Genomic DNA, 26,966 nt, shown 5'->3' on the forward strand with positions numbered 1-26,966 from the left:
CCCAACAACAGAGTGCTTATCACACAATGCACTTACTTGTCCCACGTAATAAAAGTTGCTCTCTGTGTTGAAATGCCAAGACCAACAATTTGATTCATCTCTATTCCTGCAGCTAAAAATAAAGATAGATAAAAACACAGGTTTAAAAGCCAGTGAAGTTTTTCTTTATAATATTACACTATGGAAAAGAAATCGTTTAATATAATCTTGAAGAAAAATATCTGGGTTTAGCATTTTAATAACACAATTGGGGCTAATAAATAAAGCATTACTAAGATGATTTTGTAGTAGTTTTTTACTTAAAGGGAAAAAAGGTCATAGTCTAACAGTAACAAAATGGCCTTACTGCTTTCAATGTTAGAAAGAAACAAACACTACTCAAAGTAAGCCATATAGTATTTTCTTCCCGATAATACTAAAAGACTGGATCTTAATTTAAGTAATGGTCAACCATAACAGAAGCTGGTTGATGGCAGTCAAGGAAAATTGCCAGGGAAAGTAGCACAATTATTGAATCTCAGATCTTATTTTCCACACAAACATGCTAGCATGCAAATAGAAACATGGATTTTTTTGATGCAGATTTCTTGAAATATAGCAATCCAAGTGTTTTTTGTGATATTCTTTTAAAAAGCAATTTATCCCACAGGGCAAATTAATGACAACTTCAACTTGAGCACTGAGGAAGACACATCGGCCCGTGTGCAGTACTCCTTCCAAAAATATTTAACCTGAATCTAATCATGGGTAAATAATCAGACAACCCCAATTGAGGGACAGTCTACTAAACTGGTCTGTACTTTTGAAAACTGTCGATGTCACAAAGAATATGCTCTAGATCAAAGGAAACTAAACAGACTCACTGCTAAATGCAACGCCTCATCTTGGGCTGGATTGTGGATTGAAACAAAAGTTATTAATAACTGAGATAAGAGGGGAACATTGAAGTCTAAGTACTAGAAAATACTACTGTATTAATGTTAAATTTCTTGTGTGATAACTGCATTGTGCTTATTATAGGAGAATACTCCTTTTCTTTGAGATAATGCTGAAGTACTGGAGTAATGTTATTATGCTACAACCAACCCTCAAACGTGTAGGCCAAAAAAAAGTCTGCAGAGGATGGTAAAATAAACATTGCAAAACGTTTGAAACTCGTAGGAGTTATAAGGGTTTTCAACGTATTATTCTTGCAACTTTTTTTTTTTATAGGTTTTGAAATATTTCAAACAAAAAGGTGAGAAGGAGAAGCAATTCAGCCAGAAAAATGAAATAAAAGACCTTTTAGATTTTACATTTACAAGTCATCTTTCGCCCTGCTCTTAAAGACAGTTGCACTGAAAACGTTCTTTAAGAGTTAAGATTTCAGACCATGGCTGCAGCCAGGAGGGCACTTTGCATCAAGAGGTCATGCAGAAAAAGACAAAACAAAACAGAAATTTACTTTATAATAAAGGTAACTCAGTTATAAACTCCTGAGAGCAGGAACCGTGTGCTGTAACTTCACTTATAATCCTCTGGTATTTTGTACACAGCAGGCAATCAAATCGCACTAGCTACAATCTGGAATGAAGGAGAGGGAACCTTTATACTGGGTGCAAAAGACCTAAAGCAGAGGACAGAGCTGCTGCTACCTTTCCTTGACAAGGTGGCTCAATGTAAACCACAAATGTCCCCTGAAAAACACTGGGAAACTGTGACCCCCATAAAATACCGTATGTATAATTATAATTTAGTATAATCCTATAATTATACTATATACAATAAAAAGTATAATTATAATTTATACTTACTAAATAACTATAATTTAGTATAACAGTATAAAAATTCTACAGACGCCTAAGGAAAAGTCTTACTACAAACAAAATATACTTTGCTATTTTTTTTAATAATTCCAATTACCTTTGACAGATTCTTTTATTACAGCAACAAATTGAACCCAGAGAACATCAGGATCAATTTCAACCCAGCCAGTGTGAGGATAAAGATTTTCTACCTATTTAGGAAAAGAAAAGATTTTGTGAAAACAACATTAGATCAAGTCAATAGCATCTGAGCCTGAAGAATACTGGTTAAGAACCAGCCCTGACAGCCTGGCGGTTAAAGTCCAGCATGCTCCACTTCAGCAACCTGGGTTTGGTTCCCAGTTGAGAACCACACCACTCATCTGTCAGCAGCCATGCTGCGGTGGCAGCTCACATAGAAGAACTAGAAGGACTTACAACTAAAACATACAACTATGTACTGGGGCTTTGGGGAGAAAAAAAGAGAGGGGAAGATTGGCAACAGACGTTGGCTCAGGGCTAATCTTTCCCAGCCAAAAAAAAAAAAAAAAGATTACTGGTTAAAATAATTAACAACATGACTTTATTTATTGTCAAATTCATTCTTACTGCTAAAATGGAAAAAAATACATATATGAAATAAAAAAGGATTGTATACCAAAACAACAGCAGTTATCTTTAGTTCATGAGTTTATAGAAAATTTTAGCTTTTTATTTTATCTTTGCGTTTATTTTCTAAGTTGTCTACAATGAAGATGTGTTATTTTTGTAATAAGAAAAAGTAAGACTTTAAAAAAAGTGAAAATTAAATAAAGTACCAAGTTCCCGTTGAGATTACCATGGAACAAGCATACTCCATCCTGTTTCGCCCACTGAATGCAGATACAACACCTGGACAGAATGCAGGCAGCAGTTATTTGTGGGCGCTAGAAAGTATATGGTGGCAAGCAGACCGGGGAAAAAGACAAGAATTCTTTTTTTTTTTTTTTTTTTTAAAGATTTTATTTTTTCCTTTTTCTCCCCAAAGCCCCCCCGTACATAGTTGTGTATTCTTCGTTGTGGGTTCTTCTAGTTGTGGCATGTGGGACGCTGCCTCAGCGTGGTCTGATGAGCAGTGCCATGTCCACGCACAGGATTCGAACTAACGAAACACTGGGCCGCCTGCTGCAGAGCGCGCGAACTTAACCACTCGGCCACGGGGCCAGCCCCAAGACAAGAATTCTAGTACCACTAAACTGGTGGTGAGTTTCCCATTTTTCTTCTGGTATCCCCAGGCCTGCACCCCAAGGTAGCCTAAAAACCAGAAGCGGGTATCAGAGTACAGAGGAAACTCTAGGAGAAGATCTCGGCTAACTCTCCAAGGCAATGAGAGAAATTCCCTATTTTTCCTTTTTTTCACTCCTTATCTCCCTTTGTACCCAGGCTCTCCCAGAGTGGTGGCTGCAGTAGTAACCACAAGCACCTAAAATACTGAAGGAGGTGAAACTTCCCCTCCAATCAGAGGAGCTGTGGGCCCAAGAGGGTAAAATGAACCCCCACCACTTTTTTTCTCTCTGTGCTCCTGCTGCCTAGTCCCGGATGTGGGCATAGGAAGCGCCTGGCAGAAGAGGGTCATGAAAGCTCCAGTTTTCTGGCATGAGGACCCAAAGGGCATGGAAAAGTACCAAGACCTCAGAGAGGGAGGAGCTTGGGAAAGCTAGCCCAGAAAGTTGTACATGAACTCCCAGGCTCACCTCGAAGCTGCATGTGTGTGGATGCAATCCTAAACAGAACAGAAAAGAGGTTAAAGACAGAACCAAGGGATAAACCACTGCCAGGGTCCCAAACTAACCACTGGGTGGCACATCCTCAGAGCAGATCCAACTGGTACTGCCGAGATTTTGAAAACAGACCTCACATCGAAACCCAAGTCTGCAGAAGGCTGGTCAGAATTTGTAGCCTGAACTCAATTACATTAACAGCCTGCTAAAAGAAATATATCAACATTTGTCAGAAGATTTACACAAGACACAGAGTTTTATAACATGATATTCAAAATATCCGGGATATAAACCAAAATTACAAAGGTATATGAGGAACCGGAAAAATCTCAACTCACATGGGAAAAGATTCTCAATAAATACCAATTCTAAGATGACACAGTTATCTGATAAGACATTAAAGCAGCTATTACAACACTGAAACATACGGAAAAATCTCAGCAAAGAAATAAAAGACATAAGGAAAAGAAAACTTTAGAATTAAAAAACACAATCATTGGGGCTGGCCCTGTGGCTGAGTGGTTAAGTTCGCACGCTCCGCTGCAGGTGGCCCAGTGTTTCGTTGGTTCGGATTCTTGGCGGGGACATGGCACTGCTCATCAAAGCACGCTGAGGCAGCGTCCCACATGCCACAACTAGAAGAACCACAACAAAGAATATACAACTACGTACTGGGGGGCTTTGGGGAGAAAAAGGAAAAAAATAAAATCTTTAAAAATAAATAAATAAATAAATAAAACAATCATTAGGGGAGTGGGGGAAATGGAGAGATGCTGGTCAAAGGGTACAAATTTTCAGTTATAAGGTGAGTTCTGGAGACCTAGTGTACAGCATGGAGACTATAGTTAACAATAATGTACTGTACACTGGAAATTTGCTAAGAAAGTAGTTCCCAAGTGTTCTCAGCACACGAACACACACACACACCCCACACACAGGGTAACCAGGTGAGGTGATGAATGTATTAATTAGCTTGACTGTGGTAATCATTTCACAATGCATACACATATCAAAACATCACATTGTATGCCTTAAATATATAATTTTCATGTGTCAGTCATACACAATAAAGCTGGAAAAAAATCAATTAAAAATATATAAGTAAAATAAACAACTAACTGGATTGGTCCAATAGCAGAAAGGAGATAACAGAAGAAAGTCAATAAACTTGAATACAGATCAATAAAAATTATCTAATCTGAACAAGAGAAAGAAAAAAATTGGAAAAAAATGAACAAAGCCTCAGGAATCTGTAGGACAAGAACAAAAGGTCTAACATTTATGTCATCAGAGTCCCTAAAGAAGAAAGAAAAGAGTTCAGTGCAGAAAAAAATGACTTCGGAGAAGTAATAGTGCTAAAAACTTCCCAAGTTCAGCGAAAGATTTAAAATCTATATATTAGAGAAGCTCAGAAAACTCCTAACAGGATAAATCCAAAGCATTACACATCCAGATCTAGCATAATCAAAATGCTGAAAACTAAAAACGAAGAAAGAAATTTGAAAGCTGCCAGACACATTACCCACACAGAAAAATGATTTGAATGTCCGTGGCTTTCTCATTAGAACCATGAAGGCCAAGAGGAAGGGGCTCAACATTTCTAAAGTGCCAGAAGAACTGTCATCCACAACTCCACATTGAAACCCCCACAGGACTTTCTGTAGACACAGACACGATGATTCTAAAATTCATATGCAAAGACAAAAGAGCTAAAATAGCCACAACAATGTCGAAAAAGAATAAAACTGGAGGAATCACACTACTCAATTTCAAGATTTCCTATGAAGCTACAGTAAACAAAATAGTGTGCTACTAGCATAAAAACAAACAGATCAATGGAACATAACAGAGTCCAGAAACAGACCCACACAAATATGGCTAGCTGATTTTTGGCAAATGTACAAGACAATTCAATGCAGAGAAGGCAGCTTTTTCAATAGAGGTGGAACAATTAGACATCCATATGCAAAAAAATTAACCTCAACCTAAACCTCACATCTTACACAAAAATTAACTCAAAATGGATCATAGATCTAAATGTAAAAAGTAAAACTAAAATGTTTAGAAGAAAACACAGGAGAAAATCTTTGTAACTTGGGGTTAGGTGAGGAGTTCTTAGACATGACACCAAAAGTACAGTTCAGAAAAAAAATTGATAAATTGGACTTCAGCAAAATTCGAAACTTTTGCTTTGCAAAAGATACTGTTAGGAAAATGAAAAGACAAACTGAAGACTGGTTGAAAATATCTGCAAATATCACATGCAACACAGGACTTGCATCCAGGATACAGAAAGAAGTCTCAAAACTCAACAGTAAGAAAACAAACAACTCAATTTAAAAATGGGCAAAAGACTTGCACGGGCACTTCACCAAACAAAATACATGGGTATCAAATATGCAGCATCATTAGCCATTAGGGAAATGCAAATCCAAACCAAAATGAGACACCACTACATCTATTAGGATGCATAAAATAAAAAACACTAAATACCCAGTGTTGGTGAGGATGAAGAACAAATGGAACTCTTACACGTTGTTGGTGGGAATGCAAAATGGTACGGCCACTCTGGAAAAGTTTAACAATTCGTTGTTAAGTTAAACATTCACTTATCATATGACCCAGTAATCCCACTCCTAGGTATTTATCCTAGAGGAATGAAAACTTACACTCACTTCATGTGAGTACAGATGTTCACATATGTATACAGATGTGTACAGCCGTATGTTTAAAAGCTGTATGCAATAGCAGCTCTATTCAAAACCACCAGAAACTGAAAACAACCCAAATGTACAGGGGTGAATGAATGATGTACATCCATATAATGGAATACTACTCAGAAATAAGGAGTGAACTACGGACACACACAATATGGATGAATTCCAAACGCATTATGCCGAAAAAAGCCAGTCTCCAAAGACTGCATGGTTCCACTTACACGACATTCTCAAAAAGACGAAACCATAGTCATGGAAAAGAGATGAGTGGTTCCCAGAGGTTAGGAGCGGGAGACGGGTATGACCACAAATGGGGAGCACAAGAGAGTTTTTTGGGTTACTCCTATACACGTGCTAAAACTCACAGAATTTATTCACCAAAAAAGTCAATTTTACTGTACTTTAATTTAAAAAATAAAATAAATTAAAAGAACCTATGGGGGCTGGCCCCATGGCCGAGTGGTTAAAGTTCTCGTCTCCACTTCTGCAGCCCACGCTCACTGGTTCCAACCCCCAGTGCAGACCTACTCCCGTCATCAGCCATGCTGTGGCAGCAACTCACATACCAAGTAGTGGAAGACTGGCCCAGATGTTATCTCAGGGACAATCTTCCTCAGGGAAAAACAGAGGAAGACAGGCAACAGATATTAGCTCAGGCAAATCCTGCTCACCAAAAAAAACACCAAAACACCCTATGGCTTCAGGTTAAAATGCTGCCTCGGTACTTTAAGATCCTATGCTACTTAAAGCTTTCAAAATGACAGGCTCTGACCAGTTTCCCCTCTCTGGCACCAGCCTCTCCCTGGAGTATATTTCCACCTTCCCTTCTACTTAATTCATCTTTATCTGCCTACTTATTTGTTTAAAAAGTGAACCAACTAGTCAGGCACAGTAATCTAATTCTGCATTTGGTTTGAGGCCAATGCATTGAGGGCATGCAATAAATAATGGTGCCTGGTGTAAAAAAAAAAGTCTTAAATATATGCGTTTTATCTCCAATTCCTCTCAAGACTCCACTAAAATAAAAACATTAAAAAGGCTTACGCAGGGCCGGCCCAGTGGCGCAGCGGTTAAATTTGCACATTCCGCTTCTCAGCAACCCGGGGTTGGCTGGTTGGGATCCCAGGTAGGGACATGGCACCGCTTGGCATGCCATGCTGTGGTAGGCGTCCCACATATAAAGTAGAAGAAGATGGGCATGGATGTTAGCTCAGGGCCAGTCTTCCTCAGCAAAAAGAGGAGGATTGGCAGCAGATGTTAGCTCAGGGCTAGTCTTCCTCAAAAAAAAATAAATAAAATAATTTAAAAAGACTCTGAGATCACAAGAAGGATTTGTTAAAAAAAAAAAAAAAAAGGAAAAAAAAAGACTTACAAGGACAATGAGAAGAGAGCAAACAGGCTCAGACCAGGTTTCAACAAATGTTTTTACCAGGAACAGTGAGTGGGTGGGTGATACATGGCTGGGCAGAGGAAAAACTGAGCACTCACTCCCTGCTCAGACTCCACCACATCTCTGTTCAACCCCTGCAGAGATCCTAGGGTAGAACCCGGGAAATTAGAGGCATCTCCGATAGCTAGGATTCCAGATGGCACTGAATACCACAGGACTGGCTCAAAGTCTTTATAAGGATCCCTAATTCCCCTTCTCCAGCTAGATCACAGCTCCTCCCTAACATGGCAGAAGGCAAGAGGTCTATACTCTGGAGGGGTTGAGCCAGAGTTCTTTACCTGCAAATACCAGATACAGCTGAGTCAGGTAAGACACGGTACTGAAAACCCGCACAGATTACCAACCAAACATCACTGTTTAAGGAAAATTGCTAACATGTAAGACAAGGCCAAAATAAAGAATAAAAAGGAACTCTGAGGAAACAGCGACAACGTGGGGAGCATGAGGGTGACATGGGGGGATATGTGAGCTCATCAGAAACAGATTTAACATAATCTATTCCCCTTCTATCAAACACCATTTCTGTTCTTTCCATGCAAGACTTTAATGACCACAGACTGCAATGGCTCAACTATAACAAACATTTCCTCACCCCAAAAAACACAGTGTAGACATCATCACGTCATGCCTACAAACCGTCAGACTGGACAGTGGCACTCCAAGGTCACTATCCACAGCTCCATCACCATGGACAGTTCACCCTCCCAAACATGTCACAAGACTGAAATCTGCTCCACTACTGAAGTAAGACCAAACCAAAATTAGATCAAGAATATAATCAAAGCTAAGAAGAAAATTTGATTAAAAACAAAACAAAGACAAGCAGATTTTTTCAAGAACGTACAAAGGGTACACAGTATTAGAGATTCTACTGCTTTCTTTGGAGTGGCCTCTCTGTCCTGTTCTTCCAACCAAGACGTTATCTTCCATGGTTTCTCACAATGGCATGACGTTCCAATGGGGAACACGATAAACTTTCTCCATTTTTAAAAATTAAAAATATCAAATATTCACATGTGGGATTTCCAACTCTGAATACTATTCTAGCATATAACACGAATATTTAAGAGTCCATAGAAAGATTTTTGAAAAAATAGAAATCATTAAAAAAGGCTAAATCTCGGCTGTTAAAAAGTGAATGCCACCAGAAATAAGATTGAAGTCTTCTCAGAGGCCAAGTACCAGCCTCCGAAAGTAAGGGCTCGCGTTTAGGATTTCAGTTTTAACTAAAACACCAACACAGCCCATTTTGTTCTTGCCTCCAAAGGGTGATCTTTTCAGTTTTCCATTTCCTCTTTTTTTAAAGCTATTATTTGGCAACATCAATCAAATACCAAACTAAGAGGTTTTGAGTTTCTATTATATATTCTTTCCATCATAATATTTGCAGAGGTGTGGTTTTCTCTCGAGAAAATAAACAGAAGTTCTGTATGTAACCCACAGACCCCATGAGGCAAACCGAATTCCTAATACTTTGATCAAATGCAATTCAGTTATTTATTCTGTACCCAGGAGGTAATAAGCCAGGTGCTAAGTAGCAGTGTAGGCCAACAAGACCCTCCTTCCCAAAGAACTCAAGAAATCTGAAGTAAAAAGGCCAGTTTGTTTTTGTCAAACTTCTAATTCACTGTGAACCAACAATTTTTAACACACAATTAAAACAACTTTCTACGAAAAAATTACACACAAAATAAAATCCCAAATGTTTCATTATTAAGGTGATTAGAAATAAGATTACTCTACCATATTGCTACAGTTTCTAATGCTTAGTGTCTTTATTTCAACCCCAGCAGCCCAGGAACCAGGCTTTAAGAGGCACTGTGGTCAACTCCTACCAGTGTGAGAGGCCCTGCTAGAAACTCCTGAATCTAACCCAGCGCTTCACCCTTCGAGGGCAAGGACTTTCTGTATTTTTATTTACTCATGTTATCTTCCCAGACACCTTCTCCACAGCTCAGAGTCTGAACAAATCATTCCAGTCTCCTGCTAGTCATAGCAATCCTGATTCATCTTTGAGATTCTTCCCTCATTTTTAGAAAACTAATGACTCACTCCAAATTATATAGCGACTGTGAAACTTTGTATCTAACAATAATTTTTGTCACCTTTTGGTTCCCGATACTTCAAATTCCTTTAAAAAAAAAAAAAAAAAAAACTACTGCTCAGGATCAAAACAAAAAGACAACCCACCAACTGGGAGAAAATATTTGCAAATCATATATCCAACAAGGAGTTAATCTCCATAATATATAAAGAACTCACACAACTGAACAACAAAAAAACAAACAACTCCATCAAAAAATGGGCAGAGGGTATGAACATTTTTCCAAAGAAGATATACAGATGGCAAATAGGCACATGAAAAGATGTTCATCATCACTAATTATCAGGGAAATGCAAATCAACACTACACTGAGATATCACCTTACACCTGTTAGAATGGCTATAATCACCAAAACAAAAAATAACACATGTGGGAGAGGTTATGGAGAAAAGAAACCTCATACACTGCTGGTGGGAATGCAAACTGGTGCAGCCGCTATGGAAAACAGTACAAAGATTTCTCAAAAAATTAAAAATAGAAATACCATATCTATTACCATAGCTATCCCACTACTGAGTATTATCCAAAGAACTTGAAATCAACAATTCAAAGAGACTTATGCACCCCTATGTTCACTGCAGCATTATTCACAAATAACCAAAATGTGGAAGCAACACAAGCGCCCATTGACTGATGATTGGATAAAGAAGATGTGGTATGTATATACAATGGAATACTACTCAGCGATAAAAAAAAAAAGGCAAAATCGTCCCATTTCCAACAATATGGATGGACCTTGAGGGTATTATCTTAAGTGAAATAAGCCAGACAAAGACAAACACCGTATGATTTCATTCACAGGTGGAACACAAACACACATGGACAAAGAGAACAGATTAGTGGTTACCAGAGGGGAAGAGGTTTGCGGGGTGGGCACAAGGGGTGAAGGGGTGCACTTATATGGTGACTGACAACGTACAACTGAAATTTCATAACGTTATAAACTATTATGACCTCGATTTAAAAAAAAAAAAAAAATCACTGCTTAAAACAAAAGTACTTTGTGTCCAGAATTATAAGGGAGACTGTGTGAAAAGTATCATTGTGTTGTGATAAAGACTCAGAAAAACATAAGGAGCACACAGCGGCTGAAGGACAGTGTCCACCTTTCATCTGTCCTTTCAGGTTGGGGCAGGCCTGGGGGGGTGGGGAGGGGGATGGGCGGTGTTCCTGCACGGGGAGCCAGAGAAGGGACCAGGGAGCCGCTGCAGTCCTAGCTCACTGTCGTGCTCCCGATAGCTGAATGCAAGTCTGTCCTTTCCTCAAAACAAATGCTCAAAGCAGTCACTACTCACACGCACTCTGGCTGGACCTGCTCCCGCGCACCTGCTGAGGTCGAAAAACACTTCTTAAGGGGGTGGCAAGAGGGATGGGAGCCGGGAGAAAGGGGGAGTCCAGTGCCGCTGGGAATGGTTTAGGAATCTAGTAGCTGTGGTCCTCCTTAACACTGCTAACATAAAAAAGATGTTGGTATCGGAAAGAAGAAGAAGTAAGAACACCACATCCACTAAATCTTCCTTTTGCTGCACTGGCTATTGTGTAGAAATCAACACTTCATTAAAATGAGAACAGAAGAATATCAATCTGTGGGAGACTTTACTAAGAGCAAGAACTAACGACTTGGTAGGTCTCAAACCAGAAATAAAGATATTTTTATGAATTCTCCAAGATGGAAAGGACAAAAGTAACGACAATACAGCCTTCAAAACTTCTCCAATAGCTTCTACATCCATAGAAATCAGTGGCTCATGTGAGGAACCAGCACTTTGAGCAGTCAATAAGGATGACAACTGAAGAATGGACAATAAAGTTAAATTCTATCAAGATCTTAAAGATCAAAATGTAAATAAAGACGGGGTTGGAGCTGTAGCAAGAAAGTGCGGGAAAAAGCAAGCAAGTCACAGAGCACCCTCTGGCTGGATCCGCGCAGCCTGCCCGGCCCTCCCTGGGAGGCACCGCAGTCCCACCCAGGTAAGGCCGGAGGCCAAACCCCAGGTGGCAGGAAGCGAGGGAGCCGTCCCCAGTCACACACGCTGCCCCTCCTGCCCTCGGCCCGGGCGGGGAGGGCCCGCAGGTTCAGCCTTGCCCGGGGAGCAAAGCGGAGACCCGGCGGGAAGGGGGACGCCGCTCGGCACCGGGGACCCGCGAGGGCTGCAGGTGGGTGCTTCCGGGCCGGAGGAGGCGGACGGCTAGCTCGCCCCCTGCGCCCCGCTCCCGGGTGCCCCGCGCGGCCCCAACGCCCGCTCCCCGGTCACCTTCTGCGCGCTGGAGCCGCAGATCCGCGCCGCGCGGTCATAGACGTGGCAGCGGATCACCGAGCTGCCCACGTCCAGCCCCAGCACGAAGCCCACGCGTGGCGACTGCGGCGCGCTCCGCTCGGGGCTCCCCTGTTCGGAGCTGCCGGACAGCCCGGACATTCCCACTCCGCGTTCCTCGCCGCCGCCGCCAGCCCAGCGGCGCCCCTCCACGCCTCTCCAGGGCCGCGCCGCACTGCCGAGCGCGCCCGTCGGCCACCGCCTCCGGCCCGCCCCCGCGAGATCCGGGAGCGGCCCCGCCCCGCGCCGTGACGTCACGGCGGCGCGGCAGCCCCAGGAGGCGCGCGCTCGGCTGGCTGCCGCGGGGGCGCGGGGTCCCGGGGTCCCGGGGTCCCGGGGTCCCGGCCCCCGACACAGCCGGCTCTCCAAAGGGCCGCCGTGGTGTGCTCCGACCGTGCGCGCGACCGCAGTCCTCTCCCTCTCGACTCCAGGTTCCCTGAGGCGGGGCCTGCTTTTGTAACCCCAGTTACGTTTTATGACTCTCTTAAGAAAAGTAAAGCGACCTGAAAAGAAGTTGCAAATTCGGCTGAAAATATTTATTAATAAACTGAGAGTCTCCCCCCGAGACTTATCTCCCCAGAAAACCTGGTAAAATGTGCACGTATAATGAACGTCAACAAATACTTGCTGAACAAAATACACAGGAGCTAAGGCCTTCCCGGGCCTCTGGCTGCTCTCACCGTCACGCTCGAGCCCCGCGGTTCCTTCTCAGGAACCTGGAAGCCTCTCAGAGAGGCCAAAGGGCAAGGGCTCTTCCAGGCACCGGCAAAACGGGGCAGGAAGGAGGTCTATGGAAATGTGGAGATTCCTGCAGGTCTAGTTCACCTCTTCACCACCCTTGGGCCCCGAGCCCACGGGCCTTTCCCTGGGGTGGTCCCGCTCCCAGGGGAGCGTCCTGATCTGTAGAGCGTGGGGAGTTGTTCATACCTCCTTCAGCCACCTTTCCACCACCACCAGCTCTCCAAGAAACCAGTGCCTGAAAATATTCTCTGTATCTTCTTTTTGCAAACTTATAAAAGTAACAGATATGTGCTTTTTTGAAAACGTTTAACAGTGCATAGTAGTATATCTATTAAAAAGGATATTCATCTTGAACCAAATCATTCTTTTGACCAAATTGTCGTGTCAACCAACTTAGTTTTGTTACTCTCAAAGGGAGCCGTCTGCCCAGCTCAAGACATGCCCATAGTCAGGATGCAAGGCGGGAGGAGAAAATGGATTTCTTCATCACAGCTTGCTAGCAAGAGGGAAGATGGCTGACTGTCGGAAAGAGCCGTCTTATAGAACAAAGACTACAAGCCAGTTATGTATGGGGCTGGTCTCCGGGTGGGGCAGACATCTGGTCCCAGTTCCTGATAGTCCTTTGTTTTACTGGCTGTGCATCAGAGACGGAACAACGCCCTATACTGATCTTTCAGTTGTCATTGGTGTTGGCTATCAGCATAGGCTCTCTGCCCAGGGTTCATCACGTTCCTGGAGAATTCAAAAGAACATAAGTTATCATCTTAAAGCAGCAGGGAGGGGCCACAAAATCTACAGCGATTGTCTGGGCTAGTTAATCAGAGGTCATTCAAACTTACAGTATGGTTTCTTTTCTACAATATGGCTTCCCTTATGTCAACCTTGTGTTGAGCTGGTATCACTTTCAGGCAATTTGACCAAATTGGGTTCTTTGGCTATATTATTTGAAGCTTGGAACATACACCTGGAAGACTATGTTTTTTTCTCTTTATATCCTGTCCCCATCCAATAGTACTCATGTGTTCCAAATGGCCTCAGGACTGCCTTCAGCAGTGGTGACCACATGGTGAGGCTATATATGTTAATAATGTGTTGTAATTTGAAATAAATGACTAATGGGTTGTGTAGTGGTCAGAGTTCCCCAGAGAAACAGAACCAATAGGATAGAGAGAGAAAGAAATTGAGATTTATTTTAAGGATTTGGCTCACATGCTTGTGAGGGCTGGCAATTCCCAGAAATCTGTGGGGTAGGCTGGAAGGCTAAAATTTCCAGAGAAAGTTGATGTTAGTGTCGACGAAAATAATCCATAACCAATCTATAAATGAAAATTTGGGTGAGTTTATTCTGAGCTGAAATCTGAGGACCATGGCCCGGGGCCTTTCTTCCCGAAGGAAGAAAGGGCACCAAAGAAGTGGGGTGTACACAGTGGTTATATACCCCCAGAGAGGATGTTTCACATAGGATTGAAATGTCCCTTTTACAATAATCGGGAGACTGCTCTGTCGGCAGAGCAATTGATGGAACAGCAGGTAGGACTGCTGTCTCAGTGAACACAGCAGGGTGGCCGGTCTGTTGTCTCCAGCTGAGTGGTCACAGGTGAGCTGGGTGGTCAAAGGTGAGCACAGCAATCAGTTCCTAGCCTAAGGAAAGATGCTTATCCTTAAGGAAATACCAATGTGGGAGGGGGAGGGAAGTTGCACCTTTATCTCAAGGGCCTTTGTTCTGGCCATAGGAAGTATCTAAGCAGATATACAATGCGTGCTCAATAGCCACAGTCAGGCCCTTTTGGAAAAAACAAAGTCAGGCAGAATTAGGTTTATATTAAATGGCTTCCTCATATACTCCAATATATCCTATTGCTTGCCATTTTTATTTGTCATCAGTCTTGAATCTGAATTCTACAGGGCAGCAGGCTGGAAGCTCAAGCAGGTTCCTATGTTGCAGACTTAAGGAGAATTCTTTCTTCTTAAGGAAACCTCAATCTTTGCTCTCAAGGTCTTCAACTGACTGGATGAGGCCCACCAACATTATGAAGATTAATTTGCTGTATTCAATTATATTGATTTAAATGTCAATCATGACAAGAGATTTTCACACATTGATGTATATGGGGTAACTATTCGAGTTCAAAACTGATTGATTCGGCTTGAGCTAAAAAGTCTGACTTACGGCCTTTCAAACATACATTTGTCGACGAAAATAATCCATAACCAATCTATAAATGAAAATTTGGGAGAGTTTATTCTGATCTGAAATCTGAAGAACATGGCCTGGGGCCTTTCTTCCCGCAGGAAGAAAGGGCACCAAAGAAGTGAGGTATACAGAGTGGTTATATACCCCCAAACAGGACGTTTCACATAGGATTGAAATGTCCCTCCCACAATAGTCACAAGATTGCCCTATCGGCACAGCGCTTGATGGACACAGCAGGTAGTGGGTCTGCTATCTTGATGGGCGTAGCAGGAGGCGAGTCTATTGTCTCCAGCTGAGTGGTCACAGGTGCGCACAGCAATCAATTCCTAGCCTAAGGAAAGATGCTTATCCCTAAGAAAATGCCAATGTGGGAGGGTTGGACCTTTATCTCAAGGGCCTTTGCTCTTGCTATAGGGAATATCTAAAGCAGATATACAATGCATGCTCAACGGCCTCAGTCAGGCCGTTTTGGAAAGACAAGGTCAGGCCGAATTAGGTTTACACAAAATGGCTTCCTCATATACTCCAATATATCCTATTACTTGCCATTTTTATTTGTCACATTGTACATCTGCTTAACCATCAAAGTAAAGGCTGCACTCTTAAGATAAGAATGCAGGGGCTGGCCTAGTGGTGCACATTCCACTTTGGCAGCCCGGGGTTAGCTGGTTCTGATCCCTGGTGTGGACCTATATAGTACTTGTCAAGCCATGCTGTGGCAGGCATCCCACATATAAAGTAGAGGAAGATGGTCACAAATGTTAGCTCAGGGCTAATCTTCCAAAAATAAATAAATAAAAGGTAAGAATGCATACTTCCCCTCCTGCACCCTATTGGTAATACCCTATTGATAACACCTGGATTAGTCCCTTTCCTGACATCAGGGTTGTGTTGACCTGCTAATTTGCAACTGAACACCTCATTTACATTTTGATGGAAATGTATCTGGGGTGTGTTTAATGTATGTTCTTCGTTCTAAAAAGATATGACTGTGCTGAAACTTATGCTTCTCCAGAATGCCTTCCAAGGCCTTCCCGGGTTATAATCCTCACTCTGGCTCATAATAAACCCACCCCAATTTTGATTTATAGGTTAGTTATGGATTGTTTGCTTCAACAATCTGACAAACAGAAATGGCAAGCAATAGGATATATTGGAGTATATGAGGAAGCCATTTGGTGTAAACCTAATTCGGCCTGACTTTGTTTTTTCCAACAGGACCTAACGTGGCCATCAAGCATGCATTGTATGTCTGCTTTAAACATTTACTATGGCAAGAACAAATGCCCTTAAGATAAAGGTGCAACTTCCACCCACATTGGCATTTCCTTAAGGATAAGCATCTTTCCTTAGGCTAGGAACTGATTGCTGTGCTCACCTTTGACCACCCAGCTTGAGGCAGCAGACCTGCCACTCTGCTGTGTCCACTGAGACAGCAGACCTACCTGCTGTGTCCGTCAATCACTGTGCTGACAGAGCAGTCTCGAGACTATTGTAAAAGGACATTTCAATCATATGTGAAACATCCTCTTTGGGGGTATATAACCACTCTGTACACCCTACTTCTTTGGTGCCCTTTCTTCCTTCTGGAAGAAGGGCCCCGGGCCATGGTTCTCACATTTTAGCTCAGAATAAACTCACCCAAATTTTCATTTATAGATTGGTTATGGATTATTTTTGTCGACAAATCACATCTGAAAAATACGTCAAGGCAACATCTAGACAGTTTGACCAAACAACTGGGCACCCATAAAGTGTCTCCACTAGCATAGCCAAGTTAACAAGTAAAATTAACCATCACAGATCCCCTTTCACAACAGAGAAAGCTGTTTTGTATTTTGTGATATTAATATTTAGCGTATTTCTCAAAGTGATAGTTCTTGGGCTTCTTGGACCCTGACACCCACTTCCGTTATGATCTTCTTTATAAATTACCTTGAGTATTATCAAAGGATCATAGAATATGAAAACAAAGACCTTAGTAACCACTTAGCCTAGTGTTTCTTAATCTGTTTCTGGTCTTAACTTCAAGATGTTGATGAATGCTGTTTTCCTGAGAAGATGCTAATAAAGTCACATATTGCTTAACGACAGGGACACATTCTAAGAAATGTGTTGTTAGGTGATTTCCTCGTCATGCAAACATTGCAGAGTGTACTTACACAAACCTGGATGGTATAGCCTACCACACACCTGGGCAATGTGGTATTAATTTTATGGGGCCACAGTCATGTATGCGGCCCCTCATTGACCAAAACGTTGTTAAGCAGCACTTGACTATATACACAAAATTGGGCATGTGAGCTCAGGTGTTGGGTCTGGGATAAACTAAACATGAAGATCTCAGGTTAAAATTCCAGGGCGGATTTCCCTAACTTGGACAGACGGTTGCCTAAGAGAGGGCTGGAGCAACAAAAGGACACTGTGTTTCTTCCGGGTTCCATTGTTCTCCGCTGCCACCCTGTTCTCACCCTGTTCTGCCCCCAGGGAAAGGAGCATGTGAGCTACAGGGCACAGGGCTCAGAAACTCTGAAGGTCCCTTTGCCTTGTCTGTCCCTTTGCACTTTGATCAGTCCATTGTTCTGGGTTCAGAGGCCACTGCTGCCCTGAACTCCAACACCTGGCGGCCTCAGTCTTCCTCTGACTCAGTGCTGCTTCCCCTCAGCTTCTGGGCTTGGCCTCAGAGCTGGCCACGGAGGCTGCTGTTCCAGGCTCTTTCCCCACCACTGTCACTTATACTTTCTCCTCCCACAGCAGGCCCAGGACCACACTTCTCTGTACCAGCCTCCCACACTCTTGAGAAACTTAGATGCTGTTCCTCAGGGCTGGAGCAGAAAATATGTGAGGCCACCATTTTCTGTCATACCCTAAAGGGAAATGTGCTTCAAGGCTGAGCCCAGAGACCTCAATGCCCTCTTACCTCCAAGGAAATTAGTCACTGTCCCTCCTCCCAGGATGACCAACTGTTCCAGTTTGCCCCGGACTGAGGAATTTCTTGAAATACAGGACTTTCGATGCTGAAACCAGAATAGTCCTCCTCAATACTCAGAGGCTTTTGGGGTCCACCGGTGCTTTCCTCTGGGACACTGACTACATCATGTTTAGGGTCAGCCACTGCCTTTAGAGAGTGAGCTCCTTGAAGACAGACACGGGGCCTTACACTTCTTTTTTCCTCCAAGATGCACAAAGAAATTGCTGAATGACTGAATGAACACACAAATAAATTAATATGTACACGTCTCTATCAGACCTTGTCTTCTGCCTGACTTGGCCACAGGACACAGCCGGCAGCGAGCCCTTCCTAATCTCTGCACTAATCTGGGCTACTGTCATTGAACACCAGTGCAGACCCCCTAGTGTGTCAAGGGGGTCTGAGGTTGTGCTGCCTGCCCTCAGTCTGGTATCAAAGACTGGGCCCCGGATGACCATATGGACATCAAGCCACCTCCTTTCTCTTAACTCTTGTTTTATGAGCCTAGCCTAATTTGGCTTGGGCTTCTGCATCAGTTTCCTGATCTGTACCTCCACTCCTGACAGTCTGGGGCCCTAGCCTGAACATCTCTGTGGGATGGACGTAGATGTAGTTGATGAAAGTAATGAAGCTTGGTGCCCTAGCAAAATGTTCAGAGTCCCGTGCTTTATAGCATTTGCAAAAGTGAATCATTTTTGTATTTTTTCTTAAAGTGGGCCCCCAAAATTGTACCAGCTTCAGGTGCCCCAAAACCATAATCCTTCCCACCCTTGTACAGTCGTCAGAAATTCCGTCTTTCTCAAGTCCTGGACTCCCCCTTCTGGATCCCCACGTGCTGGCCCGGAGCGCTGCCATGCGCCCACTCCGAGCGCCCCAGCTCCCACCTCACCGGCCTGAGCCCCCTGAATACCGACGTCAGCCGGCACCGCGTCTGTTTTCCCTGCACAGCGCTGAGTCACTGTGGCTGGAAGCACCGACTTGTGTCCTCGGGGCGCATTTAAGCTCCAGCCCCTGGCGTTCCCCACCAAGGTCTCTCGGGCCGCGCCTGCCTTGCTGGTCCGCCCCTTCACGTGGAAGCGCTCGAACCAAAGGAACGAGAGCCGAGAGCTTGCAATCTCAGGCCCGGAGCCCACCGAGCTCTGAGAACAAAGGGGACTTTGCGTCCGACCCAAATCCTGGGGAGAACTGGAAACTGCAAGGTGGAAGGACTCCAGAAAACCCAGACTGGAGGCCGTCGCTTCACAGCTCGGACAAGCGAACCAGCGCTGAGTCCCCTGCTCCCCAGCGAACGGGCGAGCGGCGCGATGGATCGCGGCCGGCGGGATCAGGGCGTCCTGGGGGCGACCGCGGCCGCCCCGACGTGTCCTCACCCGCTTCTCCCCGGAGCCGGGTGGGGCCCGCCGTGTCGTCACAGTCAGGGAATCACAGGTCCCTCACGGTGGCACCGTACACGAGGAGGGCAGGACCTCCCCCAACAGTGGTTCTGAGCCCCTGAACCGCCCCCCCGTGTCCCCAGGCGGACGACATCCTGCGCGCGGCGGGTCTACACCGACCCCGGGGCGGGGCGCCAGCGCCGGCGGGGAGCCAGCGGGACAGGGCGGGGGCGGTCTGACCTCGAGGGGCCCTGCAGAAACGGGGGCCTCGTCACGGCTGAGCGGCTGGGAGTCTTAGAAAGGGTTACCGCCGAATCTAAGGGGATCCGCAGTCACACCTGCCACACCTGCCCGGGTATCTGGCCGTCTCCGTGCCCTTCGGAGGCATCGGGTGTCAGAAACACTAGCCGACTGGTCCCTCCTTCTCTTAAATTCTCCCCTCCTGAAGTGCTGAGTGACAGGAAATCTTTTCGTTCACTCACTACCTGCATATGCCGTGGGAAGGGAAGGAGCCATATCAGGTACAGGTTTGTGAACACACAACACGGGTTTGTGAACACCCAGAGGCTGGAAAGTTCTAAAGATAGCCCATTGCTTCAGACAGCATCCTGCCTCCCCTTCTCATCTCAATCATCCTGTTTCACTCCTGGTCAGAGCCTTTTATTCAGCTAGGGACGTTATAAGATCTCAAATGAGTGAGTCCTGTGAGGTAAGATTTCAACCACATGAGAGAATGGCTAAAAACACTTTTGAATTCACGGATAAATAAAACTTTGTTTTTTGAGGAAAATTTTTGTATAAGGCAATTTAAAAAATCCAAAGTAAAGTACTGTAGAAGAAAAGGTGGAAAATAGGCTGTTTCTAGATTCAAGGTAAATTTTCAAAAGTAAAGATTTCTATCTCAGCCTTTTGGCTAAGAATAAGCCAGAATAAAGATGGAAACTCCTTCCTACACACTGCTTAGCCTCTGTTGGCATTATTTTCTTCCCAAATACCACAAGATTCTTGGTTTGTTTCTTTGTTTGTTTTGAGGAAGATTAGCCCTGAGCTCACATCTGCTGCCAATCCTCCTCTTTTTGCTGAGGAAGCCTGGCCCTGAGCTAACATCCGTGCCCATCTTCCTCTACTTTCTGTGTGGGACGCCTGCCACAGCATGGCTTGCCAAGCGGTGCCACGTCCTCACTGGAGAACCCTGGGCCACCAAAGCGGAATGTGGGACCTCAACTGCTGCGGCTCTGGGCCAACCCCTCTTGTTGTTTTTTTTTAAGTCAGACTTATTGAGACGTCCAGTTCTTTAAACTTTGATAAATGTATACAGCCGTGCAACCACCACCACCATCAAGATAGATGGAATTCCATCGATAGCCCCACAAAGTCCCTTTTGTTAGTTTGTTCTGATGAGGAAGATTGGCCTTGGGCTAACATCCCTACCAATCTTTCTCTATTTTGTATGTGGGATGCCGCCACAACGTGGCTTGATGAGTGGTGTGTAGATCTGCACGCAGGATCCGAACCCGCAAACCCCAGGCCACCAAAGCCGAGTGCGCAAACTTAACCTCTACGCCACAGGGCAGGCCCCAACCAAGTTCCTTTTGCACACAGTACTCTGAATCCTTCACTATGGCTGTAAGGTGATGTCATCTACATACAGAACTCAGAAGTCCTGAATTTAGCAGATTGATCATTTTAGATGCAGCCCATCCCAAAAAGGAGTTGCCATTTCCAGACTGACTTTAAATGAGCTCAATCTTTATGACACACGGGCAATTTGTGTGGACCTGGGGATTCTTACCAAATGACACACTTATGTAAAACAAGTGTAATAACTTGACAATTCTTGGTTCATTTATATGACTTGAGTAAATCCAAATGACCTGAGACGTCACTAGCAATGAGGACACTGGCTGGGCTTATTTACATTTTATCTTGTCAGGAAGGAAAAGCCTTGCTTTGAAATATAGTTACTACAGGCTGTGTTTCACAAACTGTAGCTCTGGACTATTATGCTTTAGTACCGTAAAGGAGATGAAACTTAGAATAAAGTCTAATTAGTTCAGAACACAAAGGAAAGAAAGTAGAAATAAGAAACCATGAACAATAAACACTAGATTTTAAATTAACTGAAGAAGAAATACAATCAATTCTCCTTATTTGCAGTAGTCATGTTCTGTAAAGTAACTGAATTAGCAAATACTGAACCATTTCTCCTAGAGAAAGTACAGGGTTAGGCTCCGGCAGCCTCTGCTCACATTTCCATTGGCTGATCAATACATAATCTTGTCGTATGTGTGTTTGTCTTTAAAGACACCTTATTTAACATATATCATTAATTCATTAACATCAAACTTACAGCCAACAGCACTCTAATTTGTGCCTGAACCAAGCTTATCTAGCACATGTATTCTCTCTGTAGGGCATGTCTTCACCTTCTTACGCTTAGGAACACTACAGAGCATTTCAGTACCACACTTGGGGGCCATTTAAAACATGAAATCATCAACAAAAAGCACAAACGTGAAAAATGTGACACTAAATAGACAGTAAAAAGGACACCAGTTTACAGTATTAGAGCTGAAACCAGAAGGCAGAATGTTGTCTTTTTTGGGCTCAGCTGGGAGGGTGCACATCTCTCCGTCTCTCTTTTCAGTGTCTCCGTATCTAGATTTAGCAGCATGTTTATCAATTTATTTGCTTAGCATTGATTTTCTTATCTCATTCAATTTCCGTCTTTCTAAGTCAATTTTCTTTCTCTTAGATTTTGTCAGTAAGTGGTTCTTCCCGCCAGGGTCTTTGGGTAGTAAACTTTCTTAGTTTTTAAACATCTGAAAATATCTTTGTTAAATCCTCACTTTCAAAAGATAGCTCAGCTTGGTAAAGAAAACTAGTGTGACAGTCATTTTCCTTCTGCACTTTGAAAATATTGTCACATGGGCTTCTAGCCCTGATACAACTCATGAGATGTCTACTGCCTGACTAATTTTCATTCTCTTGTGGCTTCTCTATCTTTTTTTTCCCAAAGATTGGCACCTGAGCTCACAACTGTTGCCAATCTTCTTTTTATTTTTCCTGCTTTTTCTCCCCTAATCCCCCCAGTAGATAGTTGTATATTTTTTAGTTGTGGGTCCTTCTAGCTGTGGCACGTGGGACGCCGGCTTAGCATGGCCTGACAAGCGGTGCCATGTCTGTGCCCAGGATCCAAACGGGCGAAACCCCGGGCCGCTGAAGTGGAGCACGCGAACTTAACCACTCGCCCACAGGGCCGGCACCTGGGTTCTCTATCTTTTCTCTCTGGTGGCTTTAAGATTTTCCATCCAGACTGAAAGTGGTCTTGTTTCTAATTTATCCTGCTGGGGACATCCTGCTATGATCCTTCAGCTTGAGGACCTGGGTCTTCAATTCTGGAAAATGTTCTGCTCTCTACATGTTGCCTCTTCCTGTTCTCTCTATTTTCTCCTTGAGGAACTCCTACTAGATATTTTATTTTTTTTAAAAAAAAATTATTTTGACACAGTTTCAGACTTACAGAAAAGTTGCAAAGTAGCACGAAGAATTCCCTCTACCCAGATTTCCCAAACATTAACATTTTACCACATCTAGTTTATCTTTTTCTGTTTATCTATTTACTGGTATTTTTTTCTGAACCATTTGAAAGTGAGTTGCAGACGTGATGCCCATTTGCTCCTAGATACTTGAGTTAGAATTTCCTAAAAACAAATATATTCCCTTACATAATCCTCATACACAATGCTATTAGCTAATCTGCAGATCTTATTCAGATTTCACCAATTGTCTCAACAGTGTCCCCCAGAGAGATAGAAAATCCCAGATCATGTGTTGCATTGTCGTCATGTTTTTTTAGGCTCCTTTTATTTGGGACCATTGCTCAGTTTTTGTCTTTACTGACATTGACATTTTTGAAAAGTACAGGCCAATTATTTTGGGGAGTGTCCTTCGTTTTGAGTTTGTCTGACGTTTCCTCATGATTGGATTCAGGCTATGCACTTTTGGCCGGAATAGCACAGAAGTAACATTGTGCTCTTCTCAGCAGGGCGGGTACCAGGGGAAGGAAAGGAGGCACCTAGTGCACACAGCACAAGGAGACATTCATTCTCAGCATCATGCAAGTACAGGGTCAGCCCCAGGTGCCTGGTTTGCCTGCCCCTAGTTCAAGCCCTGCTTCTCAATGCATCATATTAGGGGGGGTGTGGTATCTATTGGTCCCGTATGATATCTGTTGGTCACTTAGTTAAGGTGGTGTCAGCCAGATTTCTTCATTGTGCAGTTACTATAGTTCCTTTTGTAATTAATAAATGTCTTATGGGGGATACTCTGAGACTCTGTAAATATCCTATCACTTTTTGAACTTTTACTCAATAATTTTAGCATCCATCAATGATTCTTGCCTTAATCAGTTATTAAGATAATTGCCAAATGGTGATTCCCCCCCCATTTCATCTTTCTTTCTTTTTTTGGTGAGGAAGATTGGCCCTGAGCTAACATCTGTGCCAATCTTCCTCTATTTTGTATGTGGGATGCCACCACAGCATGGCTTGATGAGCAGTGTGTAGGTCTGCACCCAGGATCTGAACCAGTGAACCCTGGGCTGCCAAAGCAGAGTGCACAAACTTAGCCACTAAACACGCCACTGGGCTGGCCCCCATCATTCTTTCTACATTTATTAGTTACCTTTCTATGGTAGGAAAAATATCCCTTCTTCTCATTTGTTTGTTTATACAAATAATGACTCATGGGTTCTTATTATAGTCAATGAATTATAATTTATTGTCTTCCTTATTTTGATGGTCAGATTGTCCCGGAATTGGTCAGTGGGAGCCTCTCCACGCTGGTCTTTCTGTTCTTTCCATGTGCTCCTATTATTATATGAGTACTTCCTCACTTTCTGGCACAGCAAGATGTTCCAGGCCCATCTTGACCTACCCTACCCCAGTTTTGGAATTAGCCATTTCTCCCAGAGGCTCTGGCTCCTTTATGTGGAGAATGTCATTTAGAAACCAAAATCTGTGTGCTGGATATGCTAATTGCTGCTGGAGTATCATTTCATCTAGGTATTATACTCACTTATGTATCTATTTCTACATCTATCTATCTGTCTATCCATCTATCATCTATCTGTCCATCTATCTATCATCTATGTATCTATCTCTATTTTAAAAACCATGAGTTCATACCTATACCTCCAATTTCATTCCAACACCACGGGATTCACTCAATCTTTCCTCCTTTCTGTATTCGTAACTCCCTTCTTCTCTGCCCATGAGAAACCTTGCTTCTGCCATCTGTATATATTTACTAATTCAATCAGTCCAAGAATACAAAGAAATTCGTTTCAGAATTGTAAACCCACGCTTGCGTGAATAGAAGTCTATTCTCTAGAGGTCAATATTTACTTAGCCTGTGGTCAGATCGGTAAAGGCTACTTGGATTAATTATTTTTTCCCTCTTCCCAGTGTGGTTGCATTATTCGTTTGAAATATGGTTCAGTTTATTTCTGTTTGTATTTCATTTTGGGTTTTCTCCCTCAGGCTTATTGATTTTCTTTTTTTTGAGGGTGTAAAACATTAACATGGGTCCAAAAATCAGAACTGCTGAAAAAGGTACACTCAGAGAGTGTCGTTGGCCTGCCCCCTCCTTCTACTCCTTCCACACCATTCCCACCCACCCCCGCAGGTAATCCGCCTCACTGGTCTTGGGTTTATTCTTTCTATATTTCATTTTGCACAAATAAGTAAACACATGTATCTTTTCTTACCTTTAAGTGTGTTTTATTTTTTCATTCCTTTCTTCATATCTCCTAACATCTCTTATTTTCTTTTCAATTCCTTTGTCACTTTGTGCTGCATTATGGGTAACTTCCTCAGCGGTTTTCCACTCTAATTATTCTCTCTTGGGCTATGTCTCTTTGATTTAACCACTAAGTTTTTACCTTGACTATATTTTTTTATTTTGTAGGATTGCTACTTTTTTAACTTATTATTATTTTTCTGCATTATTCTTGCCTTGCACTGTCTTCTCCTTGCCTTGCCTATTTGACTATTTTAAACATACTTGTTTTAAAGTCTCTTTCAGATTGTTCTATTATCTCTAGCTCTTGGAATGCAAATGCTCCCAGTTGCTATGTGCTCCCTCACCCTCACAGTGGTACATCTTCTTCGGTGGTTTCTCGTTTTATAAATTATGAAATGGTATGTGATGAGGTTCTCTTCCATGGAAATTCTTTGTATTTTGGGTTATGGAAGCACTCCTATAGAGCACTTTCACGTTTGTCTCTGCCAGGGCCTAGAAAATTTCATTGGCATCAGATGAGTTTCTATGTTAATTTCTCATGTTGGGGTCCCCACCATCTGTGAGTATTGTGAATTCCAACTCTGCACTTGGTGGTGGGTGGCATAGTGTCTAGCAGTCCAGCAGTCCCTGAGCAGCAGTGACTACTGCAGCTTTATGTTAGCTCGCCACACTTCCACGTGTTCAGCCACTAAGGAGACATATCCGAATGGCTTTAGGCACAGTGAGCAGCATGAGCTTATGCGTACATTGGTTCTTCTTACTCCCAGGGCTCAGGTGGATGCTATGCACAAGCTGAGTCTGCGTCACAGCTGGGAAGAACTGAGCTTAGAAACCCCCCAATCTTTTGAAGGGGCTGCTGGCAAATGTGCCCAACCTTTGCCCCTAAGGATGACATCATCTTTATTATCCTTGTCAGGAAACAAATCTGTCGTCCGATCCAGAGGAAGACACTATCTCTAGTTTCCAGGGCTGTCTGCTGTACAAACATCCTTGAAAAGACAGTCTAGGATAAAAATTGTCACGAGACATGTAGAAATGCCATAGAGAATTGTCTCCCAACACAACACTCCCGGTTTCTTATGTGTAACTTTTTCCACCTGTAGCAGCAGTGTACCGCTCTAACTTTGAGTGCATTGAGATTTACCTTTCTTGGTTTCAAGCATGGTATATTAAATATTTTTCAGTTGCTGTTGTTAAGTGTTAACCAGACTTTCTATTTATTTGACTGGGAGTGGGGATGGTCGTGGACAGAGTTCAGTTCTCCCCATTTGCCAAATGTCAGTTATTAGGTGTCTATTTTCCTGCTTACGCTCTTCTGAGTACGAATCCCAACCGTACCTACCACTGTTTGCCAATGCCTGGTCAACGTCACCGGGGTTAGACTCCTGCCCCAAATGTCTAACCTGCATCTAATTGTGAGAAAACATTGGACAAATCCAGACTGAAATACATTCTGGATCACAACTGGCCTGGAACCTTCAAAAATATCAATGTTATGAAAGACAGAAAACAAAAAGGGCTGAGAATTTAATGTAGATTAAGGGCAATTAAAAAGACATGACAACTAAATTCAATGCATAATTCTTATTGGATCTTAGATTGGAAAAAGAAAAGCAGTTATAATACTGGGGAAATTTGAATCCGACCTGTATATTAGCTATAGAATTGTATCCAGGTTAAAATTCCTTATTGTGATAACCTGTGCTTCTGTAGGAGTCCTTGTTCCCAGGAAATAGATGTTTAAGTATTTCA

General features: G+C 43.1%; 2 protein-coding genes across 3 annotated transcripts in view; both read right to left on the minus strand.

The window, feature by feature from the left end:
• GK5 (glycerol kinase 5) overlaps positions 1-12,495 on the minus strand; it is a 66,342-nt gene extending 53,847 nt beyond the window's left edge. The window contains exons 1-3 of one of the 2 annotated variants that reach the window (XM_023621051.2): positions 12,071-12,495; positions 1,903-1,996; positions 37-112 (exon numbers count right to left, since the gene is read on the minus strand). In XM_023621051.2, the coding sequence (XP_023476819.1) occupies positions 37-112; positions 1,903-1,996; positions 12,071-12,232 (332 nt within the window). In that variant the 5' untranslated portion in view covers positions 12,233-12,495. The remainder of the gene's footprint in view (positions 1-36; positions 113-1,902; positions 1,997-12,070) is intronic. The other variant, XM_023621052.2, reaches the window with a different exon arrangement.
• A 149-nt stretch (positions 12,496-12,644) lies between these two features.
• On the minus strand, positions 12,645-19,900 carry LOC111768436 (uncharacterized). Its single transcript, XM_070236965.1, has 5 exons — positions 19,757-19,900; positions 19,559-19,694; positions 18,926-19,468; positions 17,986-18,268; positions 12,645-13,603 (listed from the first exon to the last, which is right to left on the minus strand). The coding sequence occupies exons 1-4, from the start codon at positions 19,898-19,900 to the stop codon at positions 18,222-18,224; spliced, it is 870 nt and encodes a 289-aa protein (XP_070093066.1). The 3' UTR covers positions 12,645-13,603; positions 17,986-18,221.
• Positions 19,901-26,966: the final 7,066 nt, after the last annotated feature.

Source organism: Equus caballus, chromosome 16, assembly GCF_041296265.1.
Source record: "Equus caballus isolate H_3958 breed thoroughbred chromosome 16, TB-T2T, whole genome shotgun sequence".
Taxonomy (NCBI): Eukaryota; Metazoa; Chordata; class Mammalia; order Perissodactyla; family Equidae; genus Equus; species Equus caballus.

Coding starts and splice junctions, on each gene's coding strand:
- LOC111768436 (XM_070236965.1), bottom strand. CDS start 19,900: ATGCAGGTAGTGAGTGAACGAAAAGATTTCCTGTCACTCAGCACTTCA. Junction 19,695..19,756: donor ACGGCCAGATACCCGGGCAG/GTGTGGCAGGTG, acceptor TAAGACTCCCAG/CCGCTCAGCCGTGACGAGGC. Junction 19,469..19,558: donor CCCGCCGCGCGCAGGATGTC/GTCCGCCTGGGG, acceptor TGCCACCGTGAG/GGACCTGTGATTCCCTGACT.